This window comes from Stigmatopora nigra, chromosome 19 (assembly GCF_051989575.1).
Source record: "Stigmatopora nigra isolate UIUO_SnigA chromosome 19, RoL_Snig_1.1, whole genome shotgun sequence".
Classification (NCBI taxonomy): domain Eukaryota; kingdom Metazoa; phylum Chordata; class Actinopteri; order Syngnathiformes; family Syngnathidae; genus Stigmatopora; species Stigmatopora nigra.
The window spans coordinates 10699923-10718335 of NC_135526.1; the positions used below are offsets into that span (position 1 = coordinate 10699923).

General features: G+C 37.6%; 1 protein-coding gene across 1 annotated transcript; it reads right to left on the bottom strand.

Moving 5' to 3' along the window:
• Positions 1-8091: 8091 nt before the first annotated feature.
• On the bottom strand, positions 8092-13874 carry LOC144212507 (uncharacterized). Its single transcript, XM_077740456.1, has one exon. The coding sequence runs from the start codon at positions 13812-13814 to the stop codon at positions 10119-10121; it is 3696 nt and encodes a 1231-aa protein (XP_077596582.1). The 5' UTR covers positions 13815-13874; the 3' UTR covers positions 8092-10118.
• Positions 13875-18413: the final 4539 nt, after the last annotated feature.

An 18413-nucleotide genomic window follows, 5' to 3' on the forward strand; every position in this document is an offset into this window, starting at 1 on the left:
CGTGCTTGATGCTTCCTCTGTATGAAGATTATTGTTGAGGATCCAGCCTTAAGAGCTTAGAGGCAGAGGACGGCGAAAGCTTGGAGGCCTCTGCATGCACTATCCAGGGCAATAAGCACCACTACTACCTGGACTACACCTGAGTGGACAACCTCCCGACGGGCCAGTTTGTCACTTTTTTGGGGGGCCGGGGCGGCCTTCTGAAGTACCTGTTTGTGTGGAGGTGTGTGTAGGACTTGGACTAGAGCTCCAATAATCAGTTTTTTTTATTATTTAAATGAAGCAAAGAGGAACTTTTTTCACTGAGTACAGTGCTTAAAGTATTTCCTTTTTTAAATTTAGACATTATATTTATATATTAATACATTCTAGTTTTTTATATGCCTGTAACTGTAATATTTAATAAATCAGTGGCTATTTGTCAGGTTTAGAACAGTATACATTCAATAATTCGGATCAGAGGTAGCACACGCAGAGTCGGCTTGATGAGATTTTCAAAGACATCAGCTGAGGGGTCGGGAGGTGCCAGCGCTTGGAGATGAGTCCATCTCCTTGCCTGACCAGTTCCAATCCCTGCCTCCCTCCAACAGTTGAGCTGGTTTTATTAACAAAGGGTCATGTGACCTAGGTACAAACATAAGGCGGGAAGAAGTAGACAAAGAAGTGGGTGTCGTGATAGATGACACCCCCTTAACTAAAAGGTGTCATGATGGAAGTTTCCACTGGGTCATGCAAAATTATATTCTAGTTACTACACTATATAAACCAAAAGACATAATAATAAGCATAAAATACATTCATACTTCACATTTCCCCCCTTTAGTAACTTTGAAAGAATTTTCATTAAACATCAATTCTATCTAGGTATTAGAATATAAACATCATCAGCAGGTACTTATCAAAAAGTATGGAAAACAATAAAAGTCATTTGTGAAGGCAAAGGTGAAAAACGTGAGATAGTTTTAAGGTTATATAGGAAAACAATAAAATAATTTGTGAAGGCACAGGTGAAAAACGTGAGGTAGCTTTAAGGTTATAAAAGAAAATCCCTCTGTGTCCCTCTTTATGAGCGAACACAGTTTTGAAGTTAAGACATGCACAATTACCCGGATGACTCGACATACTCGTCGCATTTCAAAATGGTGGGAGAATCTTCATTACGGCATGTCACGCGGTGATACTGTATGTCGCTGTAAGCTACCAGCGTATGCTGGATAGTATTTCAAACCATAGCCTTCATGCAAGGGATTATACACATTGAGAAAATACAGAAAATACAGAAGAGTAACATAATTGCAAGTAACGGTGTTAAAAATTTAACCAGGATCGCGAACCACGACCCGGATATTCACCACGACCAAAGTGATGCACCTATAGCTGAGTGATCCTGGGCCATGGCGTTGGCCAAGGCTTTCATTTCAGCTATTGCACGAATAATGTTACCTACGTCACCGATTTCATCTGGGATGAAAGTACAACCGTGTTCTCCGACCATGGCGCACACACCTCCATCCTTGGCTGCTATCAAATCCAAGACCATATGGTCTTGGCGCTCCATTTCTCTAAGGGCTTGTAATTCATCTGCTATGCCCTGTAGAGCCTTGAAAGTTTGGTTAATGAACAGTCCCATACGATAATTCAATGTCTCCACTCGGAGCATAACTTTACAAATTCTAAGCTGAGGAAGTAGTGACAGTATGAATTTTTTGGGGGGTGGACCATAGTTTATGGTCATCAGGAACATCACTGCCCCAAATTGAGTCATATGGTATGAATTGCACTGATCTCTTATCCCTTGCCTTTACTCCCCTTAGAAGGAAGGCATCCTGGACCATCTGCACCATTGCACACCGACCTGTCCATGCTGTGGGCAAACTCAAAAACACTGTATGGCCGCATAGCCAATACCCATCATCTTGAGGATTAGTGCCCAATACATCAGGGAGAGTGTAATAATCCCTGCAGGTGGCACCCGGGGGCGCTCCTGTGGCATTGAACTGGTCTTTGTTAGTGGTGTTTCGCGTGCACGGGGTAATTACCTGACTGCAGCACTTCATGGGGACTTCCCCCAACGGCATGGAGTGGCCAAAAAGGGACATGATACTGGCAAAACACACGGCTTTAAAACCACGTGGGTATGGGACGTCGTTCAACATAGCAAGATCTGTCCAATTGTATTTTAGGAGTCTTGTAAAATGTCTACCCGCCAAATGTGGTACAATCGGATTAATTTGGGGAACTGTAGCTCTAATAGCAGCTTCTAGGTACCATGGAGGTGTGTTGGTGTCATAGTCGTAGGGATTAATTGGCTTAAGATAAACTGGCGGGGTGCCTGTGGAAATAGGTATACGACTACACACAACAATTTTCATTCACACCGGACAATTTCTTCTGAAACATCATGAAATTATACCACACATTTTCTTCATAATAATTCTTTTGATCACTCTTTTCATACCACCTCACTCTTTTTTGCGACAGTAGCATGGGACCATCTCGATTTCCTGCTCGAGTCTCAGTGGGCAGAGCATCCAGCCACGCCCAGGTTGTGGCTGATAGTAGAGTCGTTGTGATGAGGGTGGAGGCAGCTTTCATTTTGGCTTCTGCGCGGGAATGCTAAGTCTACGAAATGTCAAAGTTAAGCGAGGGGCGCTCGGGGCAGGTGAGTAGACGTCTGATGATGTTCCACGGACAAGGGTTTTGGTAGCGTCCGGCTTGCAGTCTACTCACAGTCCCCTATGTTTCGAACCACCTTGACCTGAGATTGGTGAATCTACGTATACCTCTCAGCAATCTTTGCAGCAGTGGAGGTTGGTGAGTTGGGCCACGAATGGGTCTTCCCATCGTGGAGAGAACCAGGACTTCCTTTTTATGACTCGGATCAGCATCCAGTCACCTGGCTTCACCACCTCCTGCAAAGTAGACAAAAGGGGATCACGGCAGCTTGCATGTTCTTTGGACAAGTTTCTCCAGACATGTTACCATCCATTCTGTGATTAGGTCTGCCTTGCCCTTAGCCTTTTGTCATGTTTCACCTTCCCATAGAGGATGTTGAAATGGTCTTCCATGAACATTTGTTTGCTCTACCAGTCCCACACTCTTTTGGACGTTGTCCTCGTTTGGGCCCGAGGTTATCTTGCACACCAGGTCTGCAACAAATCAAACGGTTCCTACAAAAAATTTAAAAGTAGGTATTTAGACCTCTGGGACATGGAACACACGCTGTACCATGTCCATCATCCCCCCCTGTTGAGACATGGTTCAATCCATGGCTCAATTTTGGAATAATTTTTGGGAGGCACGCTAGGCCTTTAGCTGTGTACAGGTCTTCTGCAGACTGTTCTGTGTTCTTTTTGTATAGATGCATCTCTACCTTCTGTGATGCAATGTTTTGTATATTAATTAATACTGTTTTCGACTCAGTTTTTGTTGTTGTGAATACTGTGCAGTAAGTGTTTGCGCTGCTGCTTTAGCTGCTGTCGTCTTTTGCGCGTGCTCAACACCTGCATACGGCCACTTGGTTGGGCTTAATTCTCAAATGAACAAAAATCACAACAATCTTACTTATTGCATCACTTTGCTTGTGAAAATCTGAATGCTTTATCAGTCAAAAGTAGATATACTAGCTGTTATTCTATTGTGATTGCTGCTTCCTTGTTAAGATGAATAACTATATTTGATTTTTCCATTTCTGCAATTACGCAAATTAACTAATCATGCTAAAAATATGAAGAATACATAGAGCAAACCAGGCTGCCTTCTTCTCAGGAAAACAGCTTTCCTGCTCTCTGCAACAGTTACATTCACATCAATTAATATCCAGAAACAAATGTAGACATTTATAATTCTGAAAAGAATTGAACGCACTAAACTGTAACAACCCCTTGTTTATCAGGGTTAATATTTTCTAGCATAATTGTCCTTTAGAGCAATTAAAACTCATTACTTATAAATTGCATACTAATCAAGTCCCAATTCAATTAACAATGTGTATTGCGTTGCACATTTATCTCAGCTGTTTGAAAATTCTAAAATATCCTAAACTAGTAGTCTTTTTTTTATCAAATGTAACATTCCATTGTCTTTGGAGTTTGCCAATCATCTATAAAACTTTCTTAATCAACATTTTCCAGTAGTCAGGCATAAAATTACAATTTAGTTACATATCTATCCATTGGAATCTCTCATTTCTCTCTTAATCGTTTACTTTAAAAATCTGTAAGAAGGTTTGTTCTCAATTGAAACGCTTTCACTTTTTATGGAGACAATAAAACCAATATAAAAGTTCCTTATGGTTTATGGCATTGCTCCTCGAGCAATAATCTTTCCAATCAATATTGGATGCTTTCCATTACGTCTGATCGCGTCAATAAGCTTATCTTACCTGTCTCCTCAAACGTTTCAACTGAGAGAACCTCCTTACAGTGCAAAGATGGATCTGCATCCTCCACTATTTTCATGTCTGCTGTTTGGTCAGCAACAGTTGTACGGACGTTCTCATTTTGGGTTGCTCGTGCGTCTTCTCCATGTTTCCTGTTGAAAAACACAGTCTTCTTCTGCTAACTCAAAATTAGTGCGTTTCTTTAAAGTTTTTCTTTTATACAGATAGTCAGATTAGATTCATCAATCAGCTCCAATCGTGTAGTGAATAATGTTTGGTATGGTAACGAAATATGGAACATTTTGTCAATTCAGTCAATTAATCTGTTAACACAATTTGGATGCCATTATCCCTATACATCAATGGTACTTTGAAATTTCATATGATGCACTGTTTTTGTTTTTCTCAGTGCTCAAAATTTCGCATTGCAGATTTGTTCCTCCAATTCAATGCATTATCATCAAAAAATTTCTTTGGACTAAACAATTTTCCTTGATTTTTCATCGCCATCCAAAAAGGCTTATTGGCAATTTCAGAAATTGATTCCAATTTGCTAAATCCTTTTCCACCTTGATATCTAAGGGATCAATTATATCTTGGTGGTTGGCCAATCAAAAACACAAAAACACAAAAAGACAAACAACCATTCACGCTCACACGCATTCTTAATCAGACATCAGTGGTCTGCAATTTTTTTTTCACTAGTGGAGAGCGCCATCCCTGAAAAGGGCTTATTGGCAGCTAACCACCTTTTTCTGTCCTATCAGCACTAGTCATTCTCAAAAGAACTAGGTTAATAGTCATTAATATGACTCACACTAAAGCATATTTCATCTAGTGATGGGCGAGCGAGACACATCATTCTGTGCACTGAATGATCTATGATGCTCACATAATCCCAGAGAAATCATGCTTTTCCTAAATTAATTATTTTATCTAAACTTTTATCTAAACTTTACCTAATAATTTGGATCAATGCCATTTCTGCATTGTAAACTTCTCGTTTGATATCATTAATGATTTGGATGAATGCCATTTCTGTCTCCTCTGCCTCTAGATCCTTATCTCTCTCTGCTCTTTACTTGGTGCGGAGGTAATTTGAGACGTCTCTGGCCTGGCATTCCAGGAGCCCCCGCAAACCCCCTTGTGTGGTTTGTTTGTAAAAAGGTGCCTGGAATGTTGGGTGAGGAGTGCCTGCATCTGTGAAGGGGGGCTGGTCGTAAAGTGGGCTTCTTGCTGTTGTTTCTTCAACGGGCCCAACAACCACGGCGGCCTTTGTTCAGCCCTTTTAACTTTCTTCTCAGATCTTTGTTCTTCTCGTTTAGTAGCTTGTTCTATCCAAACTTTAATATCGTCTAGCTGCCTACATATTTTTCCTTGCTTTTTTCCTTTGTTTACAGCTTTTTTTTACTTCTAAATTCCTTTGAATAGTTTGCAAAGGTTCCACTAACAATTTCCCCCAAAACATGTGCTTTGTTTTTGAACTTTTTCCAAACAATGGTCAAATGTTACTCTATTTATATATTTCTTTAGGATTTTTTAGGGACGTCCCAACTAATTTATTATCTTATTTACCCGCCTAGATAGTCGTTTATACTCTTATTTTGCGCGGCAATCATCGAGATTTATGACTGCATCACGGCATATTTCAGGTTCATATATATATATATCCTTTCGGTTGGTATATATATATATACTTCATATGAAGATTACTTTTATCAAGCGCTTTTACTCATCAGGTGCTGTATTTTTGGAAGGTTTCCCTTATTTTTAACAATCTCCAAAAATCCTTTACGAGGGATTCTTTCACCCTCTAGTCTAAACTGCGTCACCAGTTTTCCTTACGAATGTCACCTATGGCCGAAGTGTACATTCGCCGCATATCTTGTGTATTCCCTTTATTTTTTTTTTGACATACATACTCCCCAACGATATGCAAATATTTCCTATTTATGGAACGTTTTTCTTCGACTTTTTCACGAGAGGAAAAACGGGATTTTCACCAGCCTTGTTATATATAAATTTTAAACAGCCCTACCGTCTCTTGTACGTGCATCCTCTCTCCGGCCGGGTTCCTTCTTCAAACGGGCCGCGATCGACCGAAAAGCCCCCTCTTTCAAAGTAAGAGGGCTGACGTCAGTAATTCTTGGCCTTCAGTCCACCGCGGTCCGAGAAATTCAGAAATGAATCCCCGGGTTTTTTCGGCACCAGAAAATGTCAGGTTTAGAACCATATACATTCAATAATTCGGATCAGAGGTAGCACACGCAGAGTCGGCTTGATGAGATTTTCAAAGACATCAGCTGAGGGAGGGGTCGGGAGGTGCCAGCGCTTGGAGATGAGTCCATCTCCTTGCCTGACCAGTTCCAATCCCTGCCTCCCTCCAACAGTTGAGCTGGTTTTATTAACAAAGGGTCATGTGACCTAGGTACAAACATAAGGCGGGAAGAAGTAGACAAAGAAGTGGGTGTCGTGATAGATGACACCCCCTTAACTAAAAGGTGTCATGATGGAAGTTTCCACTGGGTCATGCAAAATTCTATTCTAGTTACTACACTATATAAACCAAAAGACATAATAATAAGCATAAAATACATTCATACTTCACACTATTTCTCATAGCGCCTTCAATGTCTAAAATCCACTTCTTGTAGCATTTAATGATTAAATACAAATACTGGAGCTTTTCAGACATTACAACCTGTCCGGGGGGTGATTTTCCCCGGAAAAGATAGTGATGAACGTCAATGGCGTACCAGCAAACATTGCCCGAAAATGGTGTAAAATCCAGCCAAAACAGCATATATTGATTAAATACAAATATTGGAGCTTTTTAGACATCAGAACCGGGCCAGTCATTCCCTGGGAAAAAGACAGCAATGAATGTCGTTGCATCTATGTACGTTCATATTCGAGACGGCAAAAATTGCACTAAAATGGGGTAAAATCCACTTTCTAGCAGCATTTATTGATTAAATACAAATACTGGAGCTTTTCAGACATTAAAACCGGGCCAGGGTGGTGATATCCCCGGGAAAAGACAGCGATGGACGTCAATGGCGAAACGGCAAAAAATGCACTAAAATGGGGTAAAATCACCTTTGTAGCAGCATTTAGTGATTAAATACAAACACTTGAGTTTAAATACAAACACTGTAGCTGTTCAGATATCAGAACCTGGCCCACAACTGAAATATTATTTAGGAATACAGCCATATTTTATTCACCAAAAATCCTTTTTAACTGTACACAATACCCACCCTCCTTTCTTTTTCTTCCTTCTTTTATATCGCCATCAAAGCTAATTCTGAAAGTTGAGCCTGTCCTGCTGTATTTGTGGCATAGTCTGTCTTGAAAATGGCTTTAAATCAACACAATATATTTGCTTGTGCAGCTCGCTCCAAATACAGTTTGGTAGCTCTGGCTAATCACTAGCCAATCATAGTTCGTGAAAGCGATGACGTATCCCTACGCCTGCGACAATGCATTGCGGTGTTGCCAACTCGAAATCTGATTGGTTAAGGCAACAGTCTTATCGACGCTTGTTTGATGCAGCAGAGCCCGCAGAACTGATTGTGAAGGCATTGAGGCAGATTTCTTAACCTGGTAACAAACAATGGCTGAAATGTGATTGGTTAAATGCTTTAATATGAAAACACAACTTTGGAAGCAGTGCAACCAGGGGGAAAAGCAATGAAAGGAAGCAAACAGACAATTTGGAATTATTTAATAAATATTGGACAAAATATATATGATTCAGATATTTCTTAGGACAGCAGAGGCCTTAAAGGCCCTGACGGCCCACCACTGCCAGAACTAGCTTTGCACAAGTAAAAACTGCAGGAACAGATTTGCATTTTGGGGTATTCTCATTGAGATACAGTTAAAGTATTGATGAACAAGATATAATATATGATTCAGATATTTCTTATGCCAGCAGAGAAGGCCTTGAAGGCTAGAATAAATGCACTTCTTGATAATTTTACTTGTATATTTGCATTTTTCTATAGACGCAAAACCATGTATGTGCAGAGCTGTCAACTTCTCTAGAAGTTCTGGAGTTTACCAGACAAGCAACGCAAACTAGGGCATTCCGGACAACCTCCCTAAACTTTGGAAATCAAAAAAATTGATACTTAAAATTTTTTGAAGCAACCATTGCGGAAAAGTACAAAAATTCCAATATAAATTTACCAATAGGTTTACCAATACCCGTTCCCAAAATGCAGGCCTAAATAAAGAGAAAAGACAGTCTTCTGGATTTTTTACGTGCAAGGAGAACGAAGAGTTCATGTCAAGTCTCCGCGCCATTCTGGCCTCTTGTGCTTTTTTGTTGTTTATTAATAAATTCAAAGACCCTAGTTACAATGGACATTTCAACTCTCAGGGAAGGGGTCGAAAAAGAAGTGAGATGTCAATATATAGTGAAGATTATGACATTTTACTCATTAATTTTAATGTAGATGTTTCATTTTTATATTACTACTGTAGGATTAAACTTTTCTTCTCAACTCGATTACAATGAACAAAAGGCTCTGTCTGAGATCATTCTTTTGAGGTTGAATTCACGCTGATAAGAAGACAGATGGTGGCGACTTCGAATGACAGAGAAGACAAGTAGCTGGACAGATGGTCTGGACTTCAAAGGACAAGTGGAGACAGGTCTGGACGATGTAGATTCCAGGAAGGAGAGTGTGAAGTCTGGAGAAGAATACCCCTCCCGAGAGTCGTGGACCCGCCTTCATCTCGTAGTCAATCAGCGAATGAATATTCATTTTTGTGATACTGTAACTGGACAAACTCGGGTTTGGACGTTGTCCTTTCTCATCCTCCACTGGGGACAGTGACACTCAGCGGGCTTATTCTTTGGGAGGGAGACCGGGAGCTCTGATTGGATCAATTTGTCAAGAATAAATCATCTGTGGATTAACTCGCTCAACACTAGTCTGTCTCCTCCGATGCTGAACACGCTCCATTGTTAGACGGGATAAGACACAGTTAAGGAATTGGAAGAGCATATATATCACTGAGAATCTCAACTTTAAGTTTCTGATGGTTCAAGTTTGGTTTCTCCTTTGTTTAATCCCCAGCCTCTAGACCAGTGTTTCCCAACCACTGTGCCGCGGCACACTGGTGTGCCGTGAGCAATGGTCAGGTGTGCCGTGGGAAATTGCAAGAAGTCATACAATGTGATATTGAGAGAGAAAAATTCATATGAATATAAGGAGATTAAAATGGAACAAGGTTCAAATCAAAATATGATGGACGTTAAATTGTAGATTATACTATTATTTGATTCAAGTTGTCAAACAGGAATTTTGTTGCTTATTTTTCTCTAAGTCGAAACGGAAGTTGTCTGGTTTCTAGGGCATCAACTTTTGCCGACGTAAATTCTGTGTGAGCACAATTTTTTTTGCGGAATATTAGGAGATTTAAGTAATATTTAGAGAAAAATCATAAAATGATGCGATCAATAACTTGACTTGGTTATTTGCACCACTCAAACCGGAAGTTGTTCAGGGTCCACAGGCCAAATTTCCGTGACATTAGGTCATTGTGAAAAATTAGATTTTGGAATAATTTTGGATGTGATTTCTGCTGATAAAACTTCGATGAGAATAACTGTTATAAATATAGGCGACAAAGATTTTCAGATGGTGGTGTCCCTTGAGATTTTTTTCAATGCAAAAAGTGTGCCTCGGCTCAAAAAAGGTTGGGATACACTGCTCTAGACGACTCAGCCAAGTTTTACCAAATCCTTGAGTTGTGTTTTTTTCCGAACAAATAGTTTTTGCTTGTGTGACCAATATGTTTTAATAAAATTAGTAACCACCTTTAACTGTTGGTCCAAGTGTTGCTTCGTCTCATGCCCTGTGCATTTCATCTTGTTAATTGCCTTTTTTTCCATATTTGTATCTTTCCAGATCTTTCGCAGCCATACTTTTTTGGAGATTGTTGCTATGTAAATGCTTGAATCAGGCTGTATAAGAATCCTCTCTTTATGTCCTTTTTCCACTTTGTCACTGATAGATAAAATTGGAGGATATTCTCTTTCTGATTGTGGGAATTGAGTTATGTCATCATGATCTCCATACTTTTCTATGATCCATTTTGCTTCATTATAGTTTATCACTTGCATCTCAAATTTCTTTTGCACCATCTTCTCCTTCTCAATGGCTAATTTGTGTTCCTCTTTATTAATAGATTTAATTGAAAGAACATTTTCCTGCTCATTATTGAATCTTTCTGAAGCTACATCAAAATATTTTCTCATCTCTCCAAGCTCTGCTCTTTGTTCAATCATGGTTGACAGCAGAGGCTGTAGCTGTATCATTTGGCTTTGAAATTGTTTAATAGTACTGTGAATTAGGTCAGTTCCATTATAAAATTTTGCAATAATTTCCTGTATGCCTGTCTTGTTGGTTTCTAATATAAAGGATTTTTGTTTTAAAATTCCATGTAGCTTCTCAAGCATTTGCTTGAGATCATTTTTCATTGTTTTTAGTAACATGACATCAGATATAAAATGCAGTTTCATCTCAAATCGGAGTGTTTCCATGTTCTCCTCTTCAATTGCAATTTGTTGTCTCATATCAGTATTGTTCTTCCTTAGAAGAAACTTCCCCCTTTGCTTAGCAATTCTTTCTGACGCAGCATTAACATCCACCCTCTCCTCTTGAATGAGCTTCCAAAAGGAAGGTCTTGTTTTTTGTAGTCCATGCTTTTTGCTTTCTATTTTGACTGATTCTTGAAGGGTTCCTCCGAGTATCCTCCTATTAATTTCCTGAAGATTTGGTTTTAGGATTTGTACTGACGGAATGTTTGTTTTAGAATGATCTTCCAGTGCTTTTATCTCGGATCGTAGTTCCCTAATTTTCTCTTTCTCGGTGATTAGTCTTGTTTCCTCTACATCAGGTTTAGTCTGCCATGAAAGTGCATTTTCCCTGTATATTTTGTCTTGTATTTTTTGAAAGTCATCAAGCACGTCCTTGAACGAAAGTGCTGTGTTTTTTATATGCTTCTTTTTGGCTTCCAATTTTTCTGATTGTTTGGGAGATTTTCCAAGATTTTTGCCATACAAATACCTGCATCTTAGCTTAACAGATTCTAGCAAAAGACTAATATTTTTTAATTGATCTTCCAAATTGTGCATCTCAAATAGTGCTGTGTTTTGTATATGATTCTCCTTGGCTTCCAGTTTTGCTGATTGTTTGGAAATTCTTTCAAGATTTTGGTCCTTCAGATGCTTGCATCTTTGATAAACAATTTCTCGTGACAGACTGTTATTTCTTAATTGATCTTCCAAATTGTGCATCTCAAATCGCAGTTTTTCTAACTTCTTTTTCTCAATGACTAATCCTTTAAACTCTGCATCAATTTCATTTGTCCTCGTCACTAACTTTTCTCTGTCCAATTTGAATCTTTCTGATCCCGCATCAATTACCCTTTTCTTCTTATCAACTTCTGCACTCTGTTTGGTCATGACAGATACCACACCCTGTAATTTGAACATATCTATCTGCAGTTCTTTGTTTTTAAAGTGTATTTCTTCACCTTTCTCCTTACAATCTAAAAGTATGTTCTTCAAGAAATATGTTGTTTTTTCTATATCTTGCTTTTTGTCATCTAATTTGACTGATTTTATAAAAAGTCTTTCAACCATCTTCTTATTCATTTCCTGGAGGTTGGATTTCAGGATTAGTACAGATTGAAAATTTACTTTTGTGTGATCTTCCAGTGTTTGCATCTCATATTGTCGTTGCTCCAGCTTCTCTTTCTCAGCAGTTAGTGTAGTTTCCTTTACATTAAGTTTATTCTCCCTTGACTGTAATATTTGCGTCTCAGCATCAACCTCCCTCTTTGTCTCATCAAGGTGTTTTCTTTGTTTCACGATGCTTGAGAGCAGACCTTGTAGTTGGATAGATTGTTTCTGTATCCTTTTATTTTTATCGAACGTTATTTCTTCTCCCTTTTTAATGGATGGTAGAAGGTTCTTCAAGTAAAGTGCTGTGTTTTGTACATGATTCTCTTTGGCTTCCAGTTTTGCTGATTTTTTGGAAATTCTTTCAAGATTTTGGTCCTTCAGATGCTTGCATCTTTGATAGACAATTTCTCGTGACAGACTGTTATTTCTTAATTGATCTTCCAAATTGTGCATCTCAAATCGCAGTTTTTCTAACTTCTTTTTCTCAATGACTAATTCTTTAAACTCTGCATCAATTTCATTTGTCCTCGTCACTAACACTTCCCTGTCCAATTTGAATCTTTCAGATTCCCCATCAATTACCCTTTTCTTCTTATCAACTTCTGCACTCTGTTTGGTCATGACAGATACCACACCTTGTAATTTGAACATATCTATCTGCAGTTTTTTGTTTTTAAAGTGTATTTCTTCACCTTTTTCCTTGCAGTCTAGAAGTATGTTCTTCAAGGAATATGTTGTTCTTTCTATATCTTGCTTTTTGCCATCTAATTTGACTGATTTTATAAAAAGTCTTTCAACCATCTTCTTATTCATTTCCTGGAGGTTGGATTTCAGGATTAGTACAGATTGAAAATTTACTTTTGTGTGATCTTCCAGTGTTTGCATCTCATATTGTCGTTGCTCCAGCTTCTCTTTCTCAGCAGTTAGTGTAGTTTCCTTTACACTAAGTTTATTCTTCCTTGATTGTAATATTTGCGTCTCAGCATCAACCTCCCTCTTTGTCTCATCAAGGTGTTTTCTTTGTTTCACGATGCTTGAGAGCAGACCTCGTAGTTGGATAGATTGTTTCTGTATCCTTTTATTTTTATCGAACGTTATTTCTTCTCCTTTTTTAATGGATGCTAGAAGGTTCTTCAAGTAAAGTGCTGTGTTTTGTATATGATTCTCTTTGGCTTCCAGTTTTGCTGATTGTTTGGAAATTCTTTCAAGATTTTGGTCATTCAGATGCTTGCAACTTCCATAGACAATTTCTCGTGACAGACTGTTATTTCTTAATTGATCTTCCAAATTGTGCATCTCAAATCGCAGTTTTTCTAACTTCTTTTTCTCAATGACTAATTCTTTAAACTCTGCATCAATTTCATTTGCCCTCGTCACTAACACTTCCCTGTCCAATTTGAATCTTTCAGATTCCCCATCAATTACCCTTTTCTTCTTATCAACTTCTGCACTCTGTTTGGTCATGACAGATACCACACCCTGTAATTTGAACATATCTATCTGCAGTTTTTTGTTTTTAAAGTGCATTTCTTCACCTTTTTCCTTGCAGTCTAAAAGTATGTTCTTCAAGGAATATGTTGTTTTTTCTATGTCTTGCTTTTTGCCATCTAATTTGACTGATTTTATAAAAAGTCTTTCAACCATCTTCCTATTCATTTCCTGGAGGTTGGATTTCAGGATTAGTACAGATTGAAAATTTACTTTTGTGTGATCTTCCAGTGTTTGCATCTCATATTGTCGTTGCTCCAGCTTCTCTTTCTCAGCAGTTAGTGTAGTTTCCTTTACATTAAGTTTATTCTTCCTTGACTGTAATATTTGCGTCTCAGCGTCAACCTCCCTCTTTGTCTCATCAAGGTGTTTTCTTTGTTTCACGATGCTTGAGAGCAGACCTTGGAGTTGGATAGATTGTTTCTGTATCCTTTTATTTTTATCGAACGTTATTTCCTCTCCCTTTTTAATGGATGCTAGACGGTTCTTCAAGTAAAGTGCTGTGTTTTGTATATGATTCTCTTTGGCTTCCAGTTTTGCTGATTGTTTGGAAATTCTTTCAAGATTTTGGTCATTCAGATGCTTGCATCTTTGATAGACAATTTCTCGTGACAGACTTTTATTTCTTAATTGATCTTCCAAATTGTGCATCTCAAATCGCAGTTTTTCTAACTTCTTTTTCTCAATGACTAATTCTTTAAACTCTGCATCAATTTCATTTGTCATCGTAACTAACTCTTCTCTGTCCAATTTGAATCTTTCTGATTCCGCATCAATTACCCTTTTCTTCTTATCAACTTCTGCACTCTGTTTTGTCATGACAGATACCACACCCTGTAATTTGAACATATCTATCTGCAGTTTTTTGTTTTTAAAGTGTATTTCTTCACCTTTTTCCTTACAGTCTAGAAGTATGTTCTTCAAGGAATATGTTGTTTTTTCTATATCTTGCTTTTTGCCATCTAATTTGACTGATTTTATAAAAAGTCTTTCAACCATCTTCTTATTCATTTCCTGGAGGTTGGATTTCAGGATTAGTACAGATTGAAAATTTACTTTTGTGTGATCTTCCAGTGTTTGCATCTCATATTGTCGTTGCTCCAGCTTCTCTTTCTCAGCAGTTAGTGTAGTTTCCTTTACATTAAGTTTATTCTTCCTTGACTGTAATATTTGCGTCTCAGCGTCAACCTCCCTCTTTGTCTCATCAAGGTGTTTTCTTTGTTTCACGATGCTTGAGAGCAGACCTTGTAGTTGGATAGATTGTTTCTGTATCCTTTTATTTTTATCGAACGTTATTTCTTCTCCCTTTTTAATGGATGCTAGAAGGTTCTTCAAATAAAGTGCTGTGTTTTGTATTTGATTCTCTTTGGCTTCCAGTTTTGCTGATTGTTTGGAAATTCTTTCAAGATTTTGGTCATTCAGATGCTTGCATCTTTGATAGACAATTTCTCGTGACAGACTGTTATTTCTTAATTGATCTTCCAAATTGTGCATCTCAAATCGCAGTTTTTCTAACTTCTTTTTCTCAATGACTAATTCTTTAAACTCTGCATCAATTTCATTTGTCCTCGTCACTAACTCTTCCCTGTCCAATTTGAATCTTTCTGATTCCGCATCAATTACCCTTTTCTTCTTATCAAATTCTGCACTCTGTTTGGTCATGACAGTTACCACACCCTGTAATTTGAACATATCTATATTCAGTTTTTTGTTTTTAAAGTGTATTTCTCCACCTTTTTCCTTACAGTCTAGAAGTATGTTCTTCAATGAATATGTTGTTTTTTCTATATCTTGCTTTTTGCCATCTAATTTGACTGATTTTATAAAAAGGCTTTCAACCATCTTCTTATTCATTTCCTGGAGGTTGGATTTCAGGATTAGTAAAGATTGAAAATTTACTTTTGTGTGATCTTCCAGTGTTTGCATCTCATATTGTCGTTGCTCCAGCTTCTCTTTCTCAGCAGTTAGTGTAGTTTCGTTTACATTAAGTTTATTCTTCCTTGACTGTAATATTTGCGTCTCAGCGTCAACCTCCCTCATTGTCTCATCAAGGTGTTTTCTTTGTTTCACGATGCTTGAGAGCAGACCTTGTAGTTGGATAGATTGTTTCTGTATCCTTTTATTTTTATCGAACGTTATTTCTTCTCCCTTTTTAATGGATGCTAGAAGGTTCTTCAAGTAAAGTGCTGTGTTTTGTATATGATTCTCTTTGGCTTCCAGTTTTGCTGATTGTTTGGAAATTCTTTCAAGATTTTGGTCATTCAGATGCTTGCATCTTTGATAGACAATTTCTCGTGACAGACTGTTATTTCTTAATTGATCTTCCAAATTGTGCATCTCAAATCGCAGTTTTTCTAACTTCTTTTTCTCAATGACTAATTCTTTAAACTCTGCATCAATTTCATTTGTCCTCGTCACTAACTCTTCTCTGTCCAATTTGAATCTTTCTGATTCCGCATCAATTACCCTTTTCTTCTTATCAACTTCTGCACTCTGTTTGGTCATGACAGTTACCACACCCTGTAATTTGAACATATCTATCTGCAGTTTTTTGTTTTTAAAGTGTATTTCTCCACCTTTTTCCTTACAGTCTAGAAGTATGTTCTTCAATGAATATGTTGTTTTTTCTATATCTTGCTTTTTGCCATCTAATTTGACTGATTTTATAAAAAGTCTTTCAACCATCTTCTTATTCATTTCCTGGAGGTTGGATTTCAGGATTAGTACAGATTGAAAATTTACTTTTGTGTGAACTTCCAGTGTTTGCATCTCATATTGTCGTTGCTCCAGCTTCTCTTTCTCAGCAGTTAGTGTAGTTTCCTTTACATTAAGTTTATTCTTCCTTGACTGTAATATTTGCGTCTCAGTGTCAACCTCCCTCTTTGTCTCATCAAGGTGTTTTCTTTGTTTCACGATGCTTGAGAGCAGACCTTGTAGTTGGATAGATTGTTTCTGTATCCTTTTATTTTTATCGAACGTTATTTCTTCTCCCTTTTTAATGGATGCTAGAAGGTTCTTCAAGTAAAGTGCTGTGTTTTGTATATGATTCTCTTTGGCTTCCAGTTTTGCTGATTGTTTGGAAATTCTTTCAAGATTTTGGTCATTCAGATGCTTGCATCTTTGATAGACAATTTCTCGTGACAGACTGTTATTTCTTAATTGATCTTCCAAATTGTGCATCTCAAATCGCAGTTTTTCTAACTTCTTTTTCTCAATGACTAATTCTTTAAACTCTGCATCAATTTCATTTGTCCTCGTCACTAACTCTTCTCTGTCCAATTTGAATCTTATTGATTCCGCATCAATTACCCTTTTCTTCTTATCAACTTCTGCACTCTGTTTGGTCATGACAGTTACCACACCCTGTAATTTGAACATATCTATCTGCAGTTTTTTGTTTTTAAAGTGTATTTCTCCACCTTTTTCCTTACAGTCTAGAAGTATGTTCTTCAATGAATATGTTGTTTTTTCTATATCTTGCTTTTTGCCATCTAATTTGACTGATTTTATAAAAAGTCTTTCAACTATCTTCTTATTCATTTCCTGGAGGTTGGATTTCAGGATTAGTACAGATTGAAAATTTACTTTTGTGTGAACTTCCAGTGTTTGCATCTCATATTGTCGTTGCTCCAGCTTCTCTTTCTCAGCAGTTAGTGTAGTTTCCTTTACATTAAGTTTATACTTCCTTGACTGTAAAATTTGCGTCTCAGTGTCAACCTCCCTCTTTGTCTCATCAAGGTGTTTTCTTTGTTTCACAATGCTTGAGAGCAGACCTTGTAGTTGGATAGATTGTTTCTGTATCCTTTTATTTTTATCGAACGTTATTTCTTCTCCCTTTTTAATGGATGCTAGAAGGTTCTTCAAGTAAAGTGCTGTGTTTTGTATATGATTCTCTTTGGCTTCCAGTTTTGCTGATTGTTTGGAAATTCTTTCAAGATTTTGGTCATTCAGATGCTTGCATCTTTGATAGACAATTTCTCGTGACAGACTGTTATTTCTTAATTGATCTTCCAAATTGTGCATCTCAAATCGCAGTTTTTCTAACTTCTTTTTCTCAATGACTAATTCTTTAAACTCTGCATCAATTTCATTTGTCCTCGTCACTAACTCTTCTCTGTCCAATTTGAATCTTTCTGATTCCGCATCAATTACCCTTTTCTTCTTATCAACTTCTGCACTCTGTTTGGTCATGACAGTTACCACACCCTGTAATTTGAACATATCTATCTGCAGTTTTTTGTTTTTAAAGTGTATTTCTCCACCTTTTTCCTTACATTCTAGAAGTATGTTCTTCAATGAATATGTTGTTTTTTCTATATCTTGCTTTTTGCCATCTAATTTGACTGATTTTATAAAAAGGCTTTCAACCATCTTCTTATTCATTTCCTGGAGGTTGGATTTCAGGATTAGTACAGATTGAAAATTTACTTTTGTGTGATCTTCCAGTGTTTGCATCTCATATTGTCGTTGCTCCAGCTTCTCTCTCTCAGCAGTTAGTGTAGTTTCGTTTACATTAAGTTTATTCTTCCTTGACTGTAATATTTGCGTCTCAGCGTCAACCTCCCTCTTTGTCTCATCAAGGTGTTTTCTTTGTTTCACGATGCTTGAGAGCAGACCTTGTAGTTGGATAGATTGTTTCTGTATCCTTTTATTTTTATCGAACGTTATTTCTTCTCCCTTTTTAATGGATGCTAGAAGGTTCTTCAAGTAAAGTGCTGTGTTTTGTATATGATTCTCTTTGGCTTCCAGTTTTGCTGATTGTTTGGAAATTCTTTCAAGATTTTGGTCATTCAGATGCTTGCACCTTTGATAGACAATTTCTCGTGACAGACTGTTATT

What these genes read in the sequence shown, in the direction of transcription:
- LOC144212507 (XM_077740456.1), bottom strand. Translation starts at nt 13,814, where the DNA reads ATGCAAACACTGGAAGATCACACAAAAGTAAATTTTCAATCTGTACTA.